At 41.8% G+C, this 19,205-nt stretch overlaps 1 protein-coding gene across 1 annotated transcript in view; it reads right to left on the bottom strand.

The window, feature by feature from the left end:
- Positions 1-19,205, bottom strand: part of msh3 (mutS homolog 3 (E. coli)) — a 71,328-nt gene that overhangs the window by 5,768 nt on the left and 46,355 nt on the right. The window contains exon 21 of the mRNA XM_049579303.1: positions 11,584-11,770. Coding sequence (XP_049435260.1) covers positions 11,584-11,770 — 187 coding nt within the window. The remainder of the gene's footprint in view (positions 1-11,583; positions 11,771-19,205) is intronic.

Genomic DNA, 19,205 nt, shown 5'->3' on the forward strand with positions numbered 1-19,205 from the left:
TTGAAACTATTATTTAAATGTTAGTATGTGTAAAAAGTCTGACAGGCAGTCAAGGAGGACGTGTGCGGTTGCACTTTTTATATCATACCGTACATAAGCAAATGTACAAGGTATGATAACCATCAATTTTCATACCACAGTACACAATTTAATGGTACACAGCTGCAACCCTAGTTCACATATGTAAGAGAATATTCAGCAGAAAGGTAGAAAAAAGCATAGCCGCAGGAAGAAATGTCATCACTGAGTCGCTGCTTATACCGGCCTGCCACAGAAGCTAGTCATTTCTGTTGACTCTGAGAGTTGAAGACATCTCTAGGTAAAAGTAAGAAAAGTAAGTACAGGCTGTACACTAGTAACGTCACTTGAGGTGACCCCCCACCTGCTATGTTTGGTTTTACTGACAATAGAACTACCACTTTCCCACCTACTCACCAGCTTTGCAAAGTGCCTGTGAAAACTGAGATCTATCACTATGTGCACAGAATGCAGACAAGAAAATGATGGGAAAACTGAAGTAAATGTTGAGATACTGCAGTTGTATTTGTCACGGTCTATTAAACAGACACATTTTAATACCGGGTGGTCATGTTGATTGAATAATGATCACATACAGTGGTGGAAAAAAGTTTTTGGACACCCTTAAAATTTTACACAATCTCAAATATTATCATGAAATATTTGTGGAAAAATCTTTTTTGTGTTTCAAAAGGTGTGGCTGCATTAGACAGATACAAACAAATACAAATGATATTTTTTTGTTTATTGTTTACAAGAAAAACTAACAAAACTAAATTCTTGACAGTTTCAATATGTCAGTTCTCAACATTGTTGGTATCAAAGTCAACAAATAACAGAGAATGTGTTCAAAACTGAACAAAAAATAAATAAACCATCACATCATCAAATTAATATTTAGTAGTCCTGCCATTGGCATGTAGTAGAGCTCTAATCCTGGCTGGCATGTTCCCCACGAGCCTTTCACACTGTTGAGGGGTAATCTTGTCCCATTCTTCTTGAATTACTGCTTTTAATTCTTCTAAATTCTTTGGTTTATGCTTTGAAACAGACCTTTTGATAATCCACCACAGATTTTCAATGGGGCTCATGTCCGGGGATTGAGCTGGCCACTCTAAGACCTGGATACTGTGCTCCTGCAGCCAAGTTCTACTGGCCTTGGATGTGTTGGCTTTATGTAGACACAAAGCTTGGCAACAAAAATTGTGTCTTAATAAAAAGAACGACCTTCATCACTGGTACCAAAATGACCCAATACTCAAAATTTCTTATGTATTTTATGGAACCAATCAATTTTAAGTTTTTAATGGCTTTTTTAGGATTTATTTAGTATTTTGGCTGTGACTGTACTAAAAGAAATTTCACTTGAAGACCTAAGAGTGATTCTTAATGCAATATTTCACAAATGCATGGGGTGTCCGAAAACTTTTTTCCACCACTGTATAAAAAAAATAATGAGCCAAATTTTCATAAAACACAGTAAAGAAACAGAAACATCCTCATAAACAAGGTGAAGCCATAGTGGACCTTTTTCACTGTAGACATTTTGACATGTCATAGTGGGAAAATCACAGGTGAAATTGATATCATTAACAATGGCTCAATTCCATTAAGTGTCCCAGTAAGCTCTTCCAGTGAGCCAGCATGCTCAGTGCCAGACCTCCCCTTAGCGGAATGCAGCCACCATTAACGTTAATAAATACACCTGTGCTTTCCCGACTATGACAAGTCAAAAATGTCTACTGTGAAAAAAGTCTATCACACAATAAACAAGACTAACAGTCTAAAGGCTGGTGGCTCTGTGAGGCTCGTGCTCGCAATGATGATAATTCTAACATGCTGATATTTAGTAAACGTAATCTCACCATGTTCACCAGTTTAGCATGTTTGCATTCTACTATCTCCCAGTTGGCACTAAGCACTGGGGCTGCCCCCTAATAGTCAAGAAAACGTTAGTCGACAAGAAAGGTCAGTAGTGGACAACATTTCATTGGAAGCTTAGTCGCAGAAAAAAAAGCAAAAACAAAAAAACAAAACAAATGTGAATCGCTATTAGGAGCTGGGCTGTCTGCACAAAACTTCATGGCAGTCCCTCAAAAAGCTGTTGAGATATTTCAGTGACGCACCAGCCAACAAATGAACACCCTAACCAACTAATTTACAAAGCAACGTCACCTTAAGCGCACGCTCACTTGGTGTTGTAAGCCCTTACACATAATATGCATCTTTACCCTTTCTACAAGCATATGATTAATAAGCCTAGTAAACACCAGAATCTTGATTCTATTCTACTAAATATTTTTATTTCCTTTGACCTCAGTGATTATTAATCTTTTTTTTTTTTTTTTTTTTTTTTTACTATTTTTTTAGCCTCACACAAAGGAGAAAAGTAGGCGGCAAAAAGAACAAAAAGACAAGAGACAAAGGAAAGAGACAAAGTGATACACAAACCAAATGGTAGGTATTATAACAAATGTTGCATTATGTAACAGCGTTCCTGTTACCACAACTAAGCAAAAGTTGTAGCTGAAAAGCCAAAAGCAGATCATCTATATCTACCGTACTTTGGCACAGTGTTACTTAACCGCCTCTGTACCCTGCAGTGTGCTGAGCTAATGCATGAGTACATGCTTTGTGAATATTACCACCAGTATAAACACATACATACAGTATTGTGTCACTCTTTCCCCCCATCACTCTTTTGTTTTGTTTTTCTCTTCAGGATGTCTGCAGTCAATCACTCCGTTTTTCTGCCTCTCACTGTAAACACCACTCCCCGCTTTTCAGGCTCTGAAGGGGGATCGAGCAAAGTGAAGGCACTTCACCTCATCCCGCTATACTTTAATCTCTGTCAGGCCTGGGAGCCACCCAAAGGCTACATGACTGAACTCTGGCATTAAGGTTAAGACGTGAAAATCACAAAAAGCGGATGGGGCGTGCACTCAGTCACTCAGCCTCTCTCTCAAATGCATGCACAAACTTTTTCCCCTCTCAGGACAGCTGCTGAGAGCTCTTCACTAAAACAAATGCATTTCCTTTTCCTGCTTACTTTAACAGCCCAATCACATGCATGATAGCAGGGAGGACGCGTTAACACAAAACACTGAAAACATCGCATGCATACTAAAAACAGTCCTGACGATGTGACAAAGTGTTGAAACATAAAAGCTAACGCTGGACTAGTGTTAGTATTAATAATCATTAGGTCTGATGATGACAGTAATGAAAACAGTAGTGGTGAATCATGGTGAAGCAGGCCTGAGTCTTACATCATCGCAGCAGACAAGCGGCTGCAGGACTCATCTGACTCCAGGATCGTCCCGCTAACCGCTCGGTCTAAGAAAGGTCACACGTCACTAGTAATACCTTCCTCTGAAAGAGATGTGCATGGTGACTCCCACATGTTTTAAAGAAAGACACACAGACCTGCACACTCATATGTGCACACGTGCACACACAGGCAAGCTACTTCAATCATTCCTGTCCACCTACACTGAAAAAGGTAAAAACAAACAGAGCGTGGCAGCGGGAGGCTCCAGCCTGGATAATGGTCTGATTAGGTCCTAATGGCAGCTCATTACCAGGCCACCCTTGGGTGAACTGACAGCCGTGTTCTGTAGAGCTGGACGATGTGATGAAATTAGTGCTGAAACAATTAGACAATTAATTGATTAGTCGGTAACCAGAAAATTAATCACAGGCAATTTCGATGATCAAATAATTGTTTAAATCAAGTTAAAAGAAATCCAAACACTTCCTCACTCTCAACCTGTCAAATACCGCAGCAGCAGCAGAAGTTTGGTCAGTGGCCCTACGCATTCAGCTATGGCGCTTTAGGTTCCCCTCTGGCGTCAGTTTTCAATGCTCAGGGACAGCATGTCAATTTCCTGCTTGTTACATGATACACTGTCCTTTGAAAATAAACTTTCCAGTTTGCGGGAAATGTTTGATCACCAAAAAAAGATCATGGGCTTGGTTTAAGTATCTACATCTATTATGTAACTTCACTTATGTCAGTAAGTTAACAAGTATATCACATGATGTATGTGATGTTTACTATGTTACATAGTTGGTTCAGATGGGACACAAACAGCGGTCTACTGATCTCCTGAGTGAAAGCCCTACGTTTGTTTGAACCGTCCACCAAACCGAGTTGGAAGCCTGATGCATCTCATACAGACACAGAGTAGGGCTGCACAACATGCAAGAAAAATCATATACATATATAATCATATCATATATTGACATTGTCCAGAGTTCCCCTTTCATACATGTAGTACACACCAGGAGTTTTCCAGTGTCAGAAGCGTTCTCACCTGCTGGAAATACTCTGGTTTAGGCAAGGGGTGGCGCCTATGTAAAGCGTGCAGCAAGCAGGACATGACGTGGATTACAGCGTAGTAACATGGCCAGTTTGTAATTTAGTCATACACAACAGAGTCTCTTGCTGCTCCTTGAATCTGTCTGACGATATTGGTTTTGGCCCTTCAGGACAGAAGTTCCTGAATCTCGCTGTCTCTCCAGTGAGACATTTTTGTTGCTGTCCTCGTTTAATGAGAACATTCTTGGCAAATGCTTTTACCAAGAACTTCACCTCTAGCGGCACAATACGAATGCCCCCGGCCGTCCCTCTTAATCACGGCCCCAGTTCAGAGAGAAAACCCACAAAATAGAACTGGAGTCCTATTCCATCATTCCTAGCTGCGATATTCAGGCGACCAGGCCTGTTTTGAGAACTAAGTTTGTTAAAGTAAACACTTCAGACCCCATGGGACACTCAGCTAAGAGCATCGAGGGGGCGCCATGAGGCAGGAGCTGGGACAGACGGTAGCTTGCCTCACAGTGGACCATCAACCAACTATGAGCTTTCTGAACAAACCGTCTTCTTCACTCTCAGATTTTCTTCAGGTTTTGCTTGAGCCTCATTATACAAACATCAACATGCCCACTTGCTCGCTGTGATTTCTTCAGACAGTTAGATGCTCTATTCCTACATGGGCTCAATGTGACATTACACGGACTTTGTACTAGTGAGCTGGCAGTGTAAAGTCCGATCCAACTGTAGCACTATCAGATAATATCTAGATCATTTTAGTTTTGCAGTGCATGTGTAAAAGTTGCTTGGAAGTTTATCTGAAGATGTGTTTCTTACCAGAAGTAATCACTCTTCTTTTAGCTCTGTTTTGATCTCCACCAACGTCTGATAAAACGTCCGACTCTTTAGCTGTTAAGTGCTCCACTGTGTTCACAAGCTAGTCAAAAACTATGTCTGTCTGCTGTTTGGTGCTTAAAGCAGTGTGCAGTTGATTTATCAGAGCTTTTGTGGCATGAAGGAACACTGATAAGTGGTCAGACTGAGCCAATAAAACAAAACAATGTGCTAAAAAACACTAAAACTTGCCATAGACTGGTGGGGAACTGCAGAGTCATGTGATAATTCTCTGCTTGTTTAGGAGGGGTATTTCTTGGCCTCTCTGCTAATAAATTGTGTTAGTCTGGGGACTTGAAAAAGAGGATCATCTACAAATATCCATTCTTAATGTAAGCTAGAAGTTGCTGTGTGTTTATAAACAGATAGTGGAATGCTCAGAGTGCTCAAACATTAAGGCGGCTGGGCCCAGATGGGATGGGCTGTGTGTTCAGCTGATTTGACACAAAGGTTCAACTAAAACATCATCTCTGACAGACTGCTGATCCGCCACATGCCACAGATAACACTTTCTTTGTCACCTTGTCCACCTCTTCTTCTCCTGTGTTAGGTCGTCGATGGGTTCTGAGCTCCAAATTGGTGTCTGTTTCACTGTACACCTGTAGAGACATGAGTGTGTGTGAGCACCCAGTGCTTCCACTCGGAAATCTGATCCTGAGGAAAAAGCTGAGGGTGTCAACACCACTGTTGCTGTCTCTCTGCCTTGTTACTTCTCTCTATCCAATTAGACACAAATCTAATTCTGACTCAAGTCAACACCCTTTGTGTTCTCACAACTAACAAGGCTTTCACTGAGGTGCTCTGATCTCTGACTTTGGCTGCAAGTCAATCTTGTTCTCTCATTGGCCTTAATTATACAAGTTAGGGTCAGTGACAGGTTCAGAGGTGATGACCTTTCTTTTAGATCTAATTGTGTATTTTGTTTAAACAGAAATACTCAGAGCATCAGTGCTTGTGGCTTTTTTGTAACAGCCAGGGAGCAAGAAGGACTGACTGTTTGAGATGCTGATGTGGAGCAGTGCTTCAGGGAGCTTTCAAAGCTGTATATGTAGGAACGCACTGATTTATTGGCTGTACGTCAGTGTGGGCCGATAGTCATCTTGTTGACGGCCATCAGCCAACTGGCAAGTAAGATGATATTCACCAGTGGTAGTGGACGATGTTTTTCCCTTGTGTCACATCAATTTTGCGCATGCTAAAACTCTCGGCTCGAAGCTAACAGTGTCCCGTCCTTCCCAAGACAATAGAAAATATGTTTGGAAGGAACAGAGATCTTTCCAAGGACATTGTCGGGACCAAAGGATGCAGTAAACTCATTGCCAACCCTACGGTTTCCCTGGTAGTGCTACATTGCAAACAACAAATTAATGTTGACACTGGCAGGAGAGCTTGTTAACATTAGCTGTTAGCCGTTAGCAGCTGGTGGCTGAATAAAGTCCTGACAGAGGTTGCATGGAGTTACATTATGATGTGTTCAAGTTCCCTTTGGTAAAACTGACTATTGAGCGAAGGTAAATTATAATGTTCTCATGATGTGCTGTGTTTGGCAATGAACATAAATAAATACAGCTGTCTGAAGGAGAAACTAGAGATGCATTCATTTTCCGTAACCAGTTATCCTGTTAGGGGTCTTGGAGGGGCTGGAGCCTGTCCCAGCTGACACTGGGTGAAAGGCGGGGTACAGCCTGGACAGGTTGCCAGACTATCACAGGGTTAACACATAGAAACAGACAACCATTCATGCTCACACCTGAAGCAGTTTTTCTTGTTAAAAAAGTTTTCATGCAAGGTTGTTGTAAAGTTTGTTTCATAAATGTGTATAACTGAATTTGTGCTCATTCAAAGGTAGTATAATGAAGGACTGAATGACTTTTTGCTTATTTATTTCTGCTGATAACTTGAATTTTGTATTTGCTTATAGTGCTTACTGAGGTGAGATTTTCTTTTTTTAAGGATTTTTAATCCATCTGCACAACTTGCTTCTTTTGTTGTTGTATTTCTGCCATTTTGTCATACTGTGCAAAAAAATCAAAACCAAATCAAACCCACACGTTAGGAGCCACTGCTCTGAACAATGTATGGCATGTAATAAAGCTTCCAACAATGTTCTTACAATCCAACTTACAACAGCTAGTATTTTGGGGATTGCAGTCACAGTGAGCTGAGAGAAAAACTGACTGGCATCTTCATCCTCCATGTGCTGTATATGACTACAGTGAGGAGCAGTGCAGTGTGCAGTGGAGCACATGTGGGTCTCCGTAGGAGCTTTGTGCATCAGCGTGAGCACATCAGACCATTTACGCCCACATGGAGCGATACATTCTACTGAAAATCTATCCATCAGCGCGCAGCCAAAAGTGAGTTTTAGTGAGTTCTCCAAGTGTAAAGCTGGGTCTGATTCTGCCTGCTCTTACAGTGCAGTACAGCAGTGTTAGTGCAGTCACATGCAAACCTGAGTCATGGTACAAGTGGAGAGTGATGTGCAGTGATGAGCTTAGTGTGAAGCTAATACCTGGACCTGTTGCTGGCGTGAATACAAGTGAGAGTCCAAGTGAGTCTGAGAGTGTGTGATGGCTAAAAAAGAGGACAGTATAAGGTGCACATCACAGCTAGAGAGAAGCATGCACTAAACCAAGCATATGCTGATCGTGATTTCAACATGAAACCCAGCAACTTCCTGCAGAAGTGAGTTTTAGTGATCCTCTCTTCTCTGCTTTTCTTTCTCTCTTCCTGCGTCAAGGCTGTCTCTTTTATTGAGTGGTGTTATGAAACCAATCTACATTCTTAACTACCTCTCAGGTGAGTGCTGGGGGACAGGGAAAGGTGTGTTACTATAACAACCGAGTTAAAGGAGGAGTAGCCTGACTTTTGACGTGAACAGTGGAGTCTGGTGAGGAGGAGGAAGAGGAGGACGGGGCACAAGAGGAGGAGGGCGAGTAGGAGGAAGAGGAGTGAGCATGAAAGATTGCAGGTCTGCCTGTACTGAGGAGGCCTTTCGCTGTACAGCATAACTTCTTTTGTTTGTCTTTCCTTTAATAGCGAGGCTTTTCTAACAAATCAATGCTGTTATACAACAGGTAGTTAGAGAGCTCCCTCCTCCTGCCAGCAGCAGCTGCCTGCTGCATTAGCTGCTACTTACACATTTTCATTCTACGTTTTCCAGCAGGATTACATAACCCCAAGATTCTGTCCAAAGATTGATGTGGAACTGGCAAAACATGAAAACTGGAAGGAGTTTTTTCAAAGATAAATGTTTATTCATCTATATTTGAACAGCGGTAAATCAGGGCAATTTGGAGCTTTTTGACTGAGTCCTTGGAAAACAGAAAATAAACAAATGCCAAAATACCAGCTTCATAGATTGGACACAGCTTGTCAGATTACCCGGAAGGCAGCAGCAGGGCAAGTATACTTAAATGGTAAACCTCCAGAAATCCATCAGTGTGGACTGAAGTGGGAGCTGCACCCCAGGACTCATCCTCTTACAGCCACCAGGAGGCCCCAAATTCAGACTCAGTGGTTTGTGTGGCTCATTGACTGTCAGTGAAACAGCTGGTGGTGTGCTTATCCATGATAGCCAGAAAAAAAGTTCCTCAAGTGCGAGATTAAATACGTGTTCCCTAAGGTCAGTGTGGAACATCTGAGTTGATAAATCCTTTCTCCCCAGCGGAGCTACAGTCTGGAGGGCGCTAATACCACTCACACACACCACCCAACTGTTCAAACTTCTGTACCACTCGAGCTTAACAGTGTTAGTTAGTTGTAGTTTTTGTCTTTTTGGTGTTCTTTGTGAGTCTTGAAGACTAAAAAACAAAGTCAAACTTATGCAACTGATGCAACGGAATCCGTATCCATCTTGGCAGATGTGCAAATAGAAACTCTTATGCTGCAGTAATACATTTTTGGCCACGTGAGAAGAATAAGCTGTACACACAACATCTGACATCACCTTATAAAGTTAGGGCTGTACCCAACTCAAAATTCTTCCAGTCAAATCAGATTTGGCTGTTTAATACAAATATTCAATTATTTATTCCTCTTTTTTTCCCCCATGCACAGTTTAAGAGTTTGAAGTGGGTTAAGCAGGATGTTCAGTGTGACAGGGACACTTACGTAATATAGTAAACAAGCTAACTGCGCTAACAACAGCCCCGAGATGTACAACTGCATTTTTGGCATCACTAGATATGAAACAAAAGCCAGAGACCGTCTTGTGTTAGTTGCTGTAAGCTGTAAATTCACCACTTCTAAACAGAAGGCAGAAGATATAACATTATCTCTGAGCCTTACGGTGCAAAGCTTCTCCTCCTGCGGACAGTTGCCTGTACCAAAGAGCAGCGGGTAAGGCAGGAGCTCTCACTCTGCAGTAAAATCTCGGGACCAAAATGTCCTAGAAGTGCACTGCACACTGACTGACTCAAAAACAAAAACTGAGAAAACCCAACTGCTTGACTTGAAGGAAATACAGTCAACTGAGGGGTCCGATGATTCGAATCTCTGACTTTCAGGGGTCAGCTCTAATATTTACTGTCCTTTTATACAAGGATACACCAAACTTTTTCAGTCCTGATACCTGTGCTTTGGGTATCTGCCAATACCGAGTACCAATCTGATACCAGGGTTTAACTAATGAGTTGTGTGCGTCACTGTGACTGGCCCATTGTCACTGGTACCCAATCCAGCGATCTTTAGTTTGAATCAGCCTGATATCTAAAATCAGTACAGGTGCATCCCTACTTTCTAGCTCTGTTTCGGTCTTCATAAACGCTACAGAAGAATGAAAACACCTTCTTGTTGCTGCTGGAAACGAATAAGAGCAGAGTTTGTGGGCCCAGAAGCCAAAACTAAGACCCAAAGTAGATCAAAAGACTTCAGAGAGCTGAGGACGACTGTGGGTCAACTACTGAAGCTCAGCGTAAATTCAATCTGGAAGACTTTCTCTACACTATATCCACTCACAATCTCTCTCTGTATCCCACTCCCACTACTTCCACCACTCAGCTGACTATGGGTGTTCCCTCTCCTGGTTAGCCAATCAAACTTTGCCACAATCTCCTTCAGCCATTCATGTTGCTGCTGCCAAACTTTAAATCTGTTCTCCTCTCTGCTCCTGTCAGCTGTCAGCTCCACCCCATTCACCTCCAGACACCTTATCCAGAGCCCAGGACGAGCTCATCAAAATAAACAGCTGTGACGCTGAAGGACGCAGCCCACGTCAAAGTGTTAGGAGTTTTTCTGTGCGCACAGTATCGATCTGTTGGTTTAACACATATTGCTACAAACAAATACTGTAAGCTCTCCACAGGGGAACAATTATTGACTTGCCAATGTTCGTATTGATAACCCCCTTTACTAACACACACACACACACACACACACACACACACACAAATACACACCCTTGCTCATTCTCTCGGGGTACCGCTCATCTGTTCTGTCAAAATGTAGATACGCAATACTGTGCAACACCCAAAGGGCTCTTGACTGTGCACATAATCCCAGCAGAAAACACACACACAGTCTCTCTCGTAGGAATACTGATTCCAAGTACTCAAGGTACTCAGAGTTAAAAAGCCCTGCACATCTCCAGCTCTGTCAAACCTCTGCACCAGCTCCTCTCTTCCCGTTGGTCCCTTGGTTGCCGGCTAAAATTGGACCTTTCGGCCTTCCGTACATATCATCATAATGACAGCTGACAAAAATAAGCAGCAATTATGTAATCAAGAAAAGTCAGCGACGCATATAGACACATACGATCCCCTGAGAGTGCAAAGGTGGACACTGGACAACCTGTCATCAGCCTTGATTATGTGGGTGTTTCAGGAAGATTAAATGAAGCGTGCTGCAGTACAACATACATCCCCTGAACAAGTAGGTAACTAGGGAGCACTCGTTCTCTCTCCTTTTCCATTGCAGCTTGCTCTCTAACAGAATATTAACATTATAGATCAAGCCTCTGTGGCCTCTCTGGAGCCTCGTCTCTCTCTCTCTCTGCGAAACAAACAATCACTGCAGTCTGCAGAGTGCACAACACATACAATAAAACACCTGCATAGACACATATGCGCACACACACCTCTTGAGGCCATTAGCTTGATGGTTAATTGGGCTCAATCCAACAATGCTAGTGGTTTTAGCAACAAGATGAATCTGTGTGTTTGACAACTGGGTGTATTTCAAATTATTTGGTATTTCAGCAGCTTTGCTAACGGTTACCCAAATGTCCCATCAGTGCCTTCCCTTTCATTTCTCATATTTTTTTCCTCTTTAAATATTTAAATCTGTCTTATTCCCATGTCATTAGTTAAGAGTGTCGATTCAAAAACACACACACACACACACACACACACACTTACATCTCTGATGAAGTACTCCAGGGTAGCATAGGCGATGGCAATCCCATCATGGGTGCTTGTGCCCCGTCCCAGTTCATCAAGGATGACCAATGAACATTCGGTTGCATGGGAAATGATCTCTGAGGCTTCGGTCAGCTCTTCCATGAACGTGCTGCGCCCTTTGTAGATGTTGTCCGAAGCTCCCATCCTGATGACCAATCGGACAAGGAACAACAGGAGAGGTCAGAGGTCGTTATGCATCAGTTTATGAAGTATTTTGTGCTTTTTTGAGATGGTGACTGTCGGACTGATTGTGCTGTCTGTTTTCAAGGTTAGATGGAAAGTCAGACTCCCTCATGAAATATAATATTCAAGTTTTTGTTCATTTGTTATCACCGTATAGCTCTATTTTTGCTCCTTTAATGCAAAAAATACATATTTACTATTGACTTTAATACGATCAAGTGTGCAACCAAGTTAGAAAAGGTTAAATCTGTCTATTTTTCTGTGTTTGATCAACTCACCAATGCAAATGCAGGGTGGATCACATACATTTTAAAGCAACAGTACAAGCCAAATTATTAATGCAATGGTGCCATTTTCAGATTAGCAACAAGTTGGGGTAATGAAGCAAAAAAACACGATAGGAAATACTTTAACGCTCATCTGTAAGGAAAAAAAAAGCTACTAAAAGGCTGCCAGAATCCTCTCATCATTTTATTTTGCAATAATCTTTGGCATAGGGATTTCAGAATTCATGTCCATGCATTGATTATAAAATGTCGTATCAAGTTTGAATGCTTCCAGTCTATAAATGATTTGTTCTCAAAGTTGAAGCCACTGAGATAATTCTGGTGTTCTTCCAGAAACCCAAAAAACACCCACAGACGGACAAATGGAGAATTTTTCCATCCGTGAAACTGCTTCTCTTTTTATTCCAGAACTCTGAGATGGAAAAGAAGGGGTGCGAGAAAAGTGTGAGACAGTAACTATAACACCCTGCGGCTCTTTATTTAAACTGCACAGAGGAAAAAGAAGGAAGTCGAGCTACAGCAGCAGTTTGTGGGTGACAGTGTGGAGGAGTTAAAATGGATCAAGTCTCATCCTCCCCGCTTGTCGTGTCACACAGTTTGAACTCTAGGCCCTCAACGTTACACTCTTTTGAAGAGGCCATGTTCAGTTCTTAACAATAGGAGTTTGTGGACCGGAGGAACTTTATCATAGTTCTGAGAAGGCCCCCTTTTTATTGTGTCTGCGCCATGAGAACTCGTAAGAATCATTCTTCTTAGAGCGCCACTTTGAGGGGCTTGTTTTTAGCTCTTATTTCAGAGTAGGCACTCTCCTAGCACAAGAGGAACCTTGAGTGACGAAAGTGGACAGTGATTGGTCGAACACATGAGCCAATGCAGCAACGGCAACTGCCATTTTTAAAAACCCATTAGCTGTGTAAACAACAGACAACACAAACATAAACAACAGCTGGTACTGAACAAACAGGGAGAAAACAGACAAATGGAAGGACAATGAAGTTCAGGCTTTACTGAACATATAAGTGACGGGGGAAATACAACTCGATTTTGACTCATCAAAGTGAAATACAAGAATGTTCAATAGCATGATGTTATACATATACTGCTATACCAACCTCCGCCTCACTTTTGTCACTACAGCGTTCCTATTGATGGAACAAACGCACACAGAAAAAAAGCCCTTAAATTAAGTATTTCTTGGGGGAGCTCCCCAGTGGGCAGCTCCTCTCAGGAAGTCTGCAGAACAGTTTGGGCCAAAAACGCATCTGAAAAGTGGCCAACATGAAAGAAACGTAGTGATATCTTTGATTGTGGCTCTAAAACAGTGGTCCTACTGCGAACATAGAGAAAGGTTCAAGGACGGCTATTGTCTTATGATCAAAGACAGCCTGGGATAAAATTCTGACATTGTCAGAAATTTGGGATGACCATCTCACTGTGTGACTGCTGTTACCACCTACATCTACTAACCAGCTAATAGAAATGCAGCATTAAATGACGCACTGGCACTAAACCCAAACAAATAGACAGATAGCAGCTCGCCATGGAGACAAAACACGCTAAAAGAAAGTGTGGGATTCCAGAAAAAAGGAAAACCACGTGGAGTTGTGGCAGCAGAAGCTTTGCCTCTATGATGTGTCCTCCAGCTCTTACTATGATCGTGTAAAAACGGACGAAGGAGACAGTAGACGGTGTCATTGTACAACCTGCATCAAACTTGATGTCGTACCAAAGTTTATTAGATCCATGTGGCACAGTGTGGCTTGTACTAAATTAATTAGATTGCTAAAATCTCACAGTATGTAGGAGGCGTTAAAGGCTACATTACAATAATGTGATGTCATTTTCTGTTTGTCTTTACCCACTTAGTCAATATATCCACATTACTGATGATTATGTACTGAAAATGTCATTGTCTAAATATTTTGTGAAAGCACCAAAAGTCAACCGCAGAGTACCCCAGACATCCCTCTCCCCAGCAACACTTTCCAGCTCCTCCTGGAGGACCCCAAGGTGTTCCCAGGCCAGATGAGATATGTAATCCCTCCAGTGTGTTCTGGGTCTGCCCCGGGGCCTCCTATCAGTGGGACATGCCCAAAACATCCTATCTCTAAGGCTGAGCCCAGCCAACGATATACAGGTATTCTGTCAAAAATTTATTTGATTTTTTCCACATTTCCCAGCCCTAACCAATTATTTATTTACAATGCATCTATTTCCAATCAATAACTGCAGGTCTCACAAAGCAAAGCCTTGATGTTTGGCCAGTTTTTGTTTTGATTTTGAACCACAAAACAGGTAGCTACGTTATGTTAGCTAAAGAATGAAGACACCTGAACACAACACCCGAATCTGATTGTTGAACATCTCTTTCAAAAACCATGGACATTAATCTGCTGATACAAGACTAGAAAATGAACAGAAAATGTTCTTGCATGAGGCCCGATGTATAATGAGAAACAACACTTTAAACACATTTACTGGTCAGCCTGGAACGCATGTAATGAATTTATTGACAAACACATTCAAGTATAATTGTGGTTAATGATGTAGCACTGTGGTTAAATCTGAGGCCAGTGACAAGGAATCAGAAAGACTCCAACAATGGAACAAATATAGTTCAGGACTGATGTCACCACCTGTTGAGCCCATGTCAATAGGACTTGACTGATTACAGAAATAGAATAACAACATGTTCAGCTCTTCACAAGCCTCAAATCCAGTGTGAGAGCTCCTCTGATGCACTGATACACACTGACAGACACAGCAGTGACTCCAGCTGGATCACAGATGCCGCATCTATCCGCCAGTCAGATTTTCTCACCTCTAAATCTGTCTTTTCTTGTCCTGGTTGTCCTTCGACATAGTACCACAGTATCAATGAACCACCGACAGGAGCCTCCAGCACATGAGTTACCATGGTTACACCACACGCCACATAGGAGAGGGGTGTGGCAGACATGCTGCTGCATTTCATTAGCCAATTTATAGTGTGTGTGCATGTATGCTAAGACTCAGGGGAAATTATGACAATTGGATCTATACTGCGCTGTGGGAAGGACGGACAGAATCAGATGAAAAGGAAGCGCGCTGTTCACACACTCTGTCTGTCCACTGATGAGCAGATGCACGGCAAAAACACAGGCGCGCTTCACCAGCTGGATGTCCTGCTGCTCTGCATTAAGTCCCTCCTTTCCCGCCAAATAAAGTGATTCTGAAAATAGAGTCCATTTATCATCACCTCTCCAGAACCAAAAAATGTTGAGCCAAATTGTTCTTCTGACTCCTTTGGTTCCCTTGTTGCTCTCAGATTGCCCCGTTATTTCATTTCACTTTCGATATTTCATTTTATTTAAAACCTTGTGACATCACTCTTCACTAACCAATCAAAACTTCTTGATTTTGGCCAAAAACAAACAAAATAAAACAGCGGTACCACAACACCAAACACCAAATGCAATTTTTAAAGTCACATACTGATATTTTGAGACCTGGATTGAGTTTTCGATGACAACAATGTCGTCGTAAAATGATTAAAGACACAAAAAAAGCATAGTAGCTGCGTACATCATTTAAAGCAGGTGCTGGTCATACATAAGATAGCAACAAACTGACTGGCTGTCATCACTTGGCAGTCATGTGACCACAGTGACACATTTTAATAATAAATAACTTTCTTATTTGCTGAAAATGTTTCTAAAGTCACACACCAGAGCAGTCTCCAACGCAGCTGTTAATCATGTCAATTGCTCTGTACTGCGGTCAGACTGTCAAACTAGGCAGTGCTAATGAAATATGAATAAAGATTCTGTTACTGCAGTGCCTATTTCTCGCCTCAAATGCTTTCAGAAACATATTCTAGTTTATTGTTGAGCAGTCAACTGTTTCCAACATGGCACAAACGTTCTCATTTTACAGCTAAACAGTGCACTAAAATATGCCTCTGAAAATATTTGAGGCAAGAAACAGGCAATGCAGTAACAGAATCTGGATTCATATTTAATCAGTGCTGCCAACTTTGACATGTTCACAAGCAGTGATTGACGTGATTGACCACTTATAATATAGAAGACATGTTAAAACTTTACGTTACTTTACATTTCAACAACACTGCGGTTAATGTGTGGTTAGGTTTAGGCACAAAAACCACTTGGTTATGGTTAGGAAAAGATCATATTAGCTCATACATGCATCATCCAGCCCAGCTGCCAGAAGAAAATTTGAACATTGTACATTTCTGCAAACCACAAATACATAACATTCGCACATTCTATAAGTATCATATCAACCTTTCTAAAATTACAGAAAAGTGACAGAAGGTGGAGGGCGTGTCACCTTGGCCTGACATAGGCGTGACCTTGGTGTGACGACTGCCAAGATGCGGACCACTGTTTGAGACCAACAAATAACAAAACCTGTTGTGACGTAGCCAGTCATCACTATTTCCAGTGTCTTTTTAGGCACCAATGTTAGAAACCCATTGATGTTTTTCCAGCAGGGTTAGTGCAACAAAAAGCGGTTGTTATTTACACAGACAGCTGCTTTTCCAGCCCAGGTTGTGCCCCTAAACTTAATATTTTAAGCCAAAAAAAAAAGATCTTTTCCTAACCATAACCAGTTGGTTTTGTGCCTAAATATAACATGTTAACCACAGCGTTGTTGTAATGTAAAGTTATATAACATACCTACTACACAATAACATACAAATGTAATAGATCTGGGGTTTGCAGCAAAGTAAAATGTGACCATTTACTTCTGGCAACTGGGCCGAGCAACCACTTCATTGATGCTAATGGAAATCCAAAAAAAAAAAAAAGAATAAAGTCACAAGAAATAATCCTCTTATCTAGCTCTGTACAACAAGAGGATCAAAGTGAGCACATTACCACAAGGCATTTGTAAATTATTTAGTCAATCATTTAGCTTTGTCCAACCAGTTTATTTCTGCAGAGTTAACACTGTCCCACAGAAAACTAAAGGCCTCACCAGCTCAGTGTGCCGCCTACAAGATGGCACAGGCACTGACTCTGCAGCACTATAAAAACACTGAGGAACGAATGAGTCGATTTAGGATGCAACATTTTTCCACATGCTCAACATGTTTCACATCGCTGTACAACACCCACCAAGGTGATGATGTTACACCGAGACCCGCTGGCACCAAAACACTCAGCACTGTTTGTGAGGTCCTTCTGCATATTAGCAACATTTCTGGGCCCCCCTAAAAAAAAAACAAAAAAACCCTGCATTTTCTGACGGGGGGGGGGGGGGGGGGAGCTCGTAAAAGACTAGTAAAACATGGTATAATCACTGCTACGCGTCCATGGTCGATTAAAGGTCCTTTTCCTTTTCAATACGTGGTTTTACATTCTGCTTCCTTTTGCTGTTTCCATAACAACCATGAAGGGATGGAAGAATGTGCTCTATAACCTTCAGGACTCAAAACCCACAATAAAACACACACACACACACACACACACACACATACACACACACACGCAGCAGCTGCATACCTGCACATACACATATGCATCCGTCAGCCGCCAGGAAACACACACACACACACACACACACACACACACACACACACACACACACACACACACACACACATACACACAGAAGCACCAGGCTTACTATGCTAAAGTCTGTAAAAGACTCGCACACACTGAATTATGCTCAAACCACTGTGAGGCATATTTGCTGTAGCACAGTGGAGTGGGCAGGAAAATAAAACCAAGACTCTGTGAGGTGGCACACTGCTTTAAAGCGATCTCCAGATTATTCACTTTATCCTCATTGATAATCAATCATCTGGATCAGTTCAGACAGGATATCCCATTAGACACCTACGCACCATCTCATTACCCCCAGCCCACAAAGTCTGCTTATTCCACTCACAAGCTCTCACTCCACGTCTGTCTCTGCTCTGGCTCATAAACACACAGCACCTCTCACACACACACACAAGATGAAGCAAATCCCACCGCTGCGTCTATTACGCTTGACACAGCAGTGGGAATTGATTGAGCGCTTATTATCAAAACAGATTCTCCTCAGGATCTCAGTGATAGAGAGATGGCAAGCAGTCCAATTAGAAACAGATAGGACGGCGGAGGTAACAGCAGAGGTGAGGAGAGAACAGCGGATACCGTGTGGGTGTGTGTGCGTTTCCTCTGTGGACATTAATTAGATCTTAAAGCTGCATTTTTTTCAGATAGACAGAGATGGTCGACCTTCACTGACTGAAGTACATTCATTCTCTAAGCTGACCCCACACCCTGACCTAAAACTGACACTAGTTACTCAACAAGCGTTAACTGTAATCCAAACATTACATTATAACTCTGGGTTTTATTAACCAATATTTCCAAAGAATTATCCAGATATTTAGTAAATCAGATCAGTGAAGGCACACTGGTGACACAGGGCTTTAAGGCACTGACCATGAACTGTAACGTCCTTGCTTCAAATCCAGCTGAGGACCTACAGTATGCTGCACATCACTCCACTCTCTTCCCTCATTTCTTGTAATCTCCACACGACCAACTCGCTAAAATAAAGGCTTAAAATGCTCCAAAGAAGCAAATCAATTTGAAGCAATTTTATGTCCCTGTGCTCTCCTAAAAGTTGTTGTTTCCTGCTGGTAGAAGACATCAGTTACCTTAGTTTGCAAAGTGATGAGCACCACTGTAGAAAAACATGAAGAACATGATACAACTGAGTGTCTCATCACCTGATTATGTCCTACAGATTTAATTTTTTTAAACCCACAGTTGCTCTTGGTATTTTAACAATCTGATTCTGATCTGTATTTTGGTGGAACTTACCTTTTAAAATCAGGTTTAAAGCATTTTCACTTAAAGTAAACAGTGAAACGTGTCTGAAAAATACGACTAATACATCAAAGTGGACCCATTATCGCACAGAAAGCATTTTGCAGGTTGCAAAAACACGAGGCCCGCCGCAGTGCCTTTTTTTAAAATTAAATGCCACTAGTGAAAAAATCGCTTGCTGCACGTTTTCATTGCTGCCAGGCAACCGCGGACTCACCTCCTTATTCTGACCTTCCCGTGTAATCAGTCAACCGTTGTTTATTTATTTTAGTTATTT

This window comes from Epinephelus fuscoguttatus, linkage group LG6 (genome assembly GCF_011397635.1).
Source record: "Epinephelus fuscoguttatus linkage group LG6, E.fuscoguttatus.final_Chr_v1".
Classification (NCBI taxonomy): Eukaryota; Metazoa; Chordata; class Actinopteri; order Perciformes; family Serranidae; genus Epinephelus; species Epinephelus fuscoguttatus.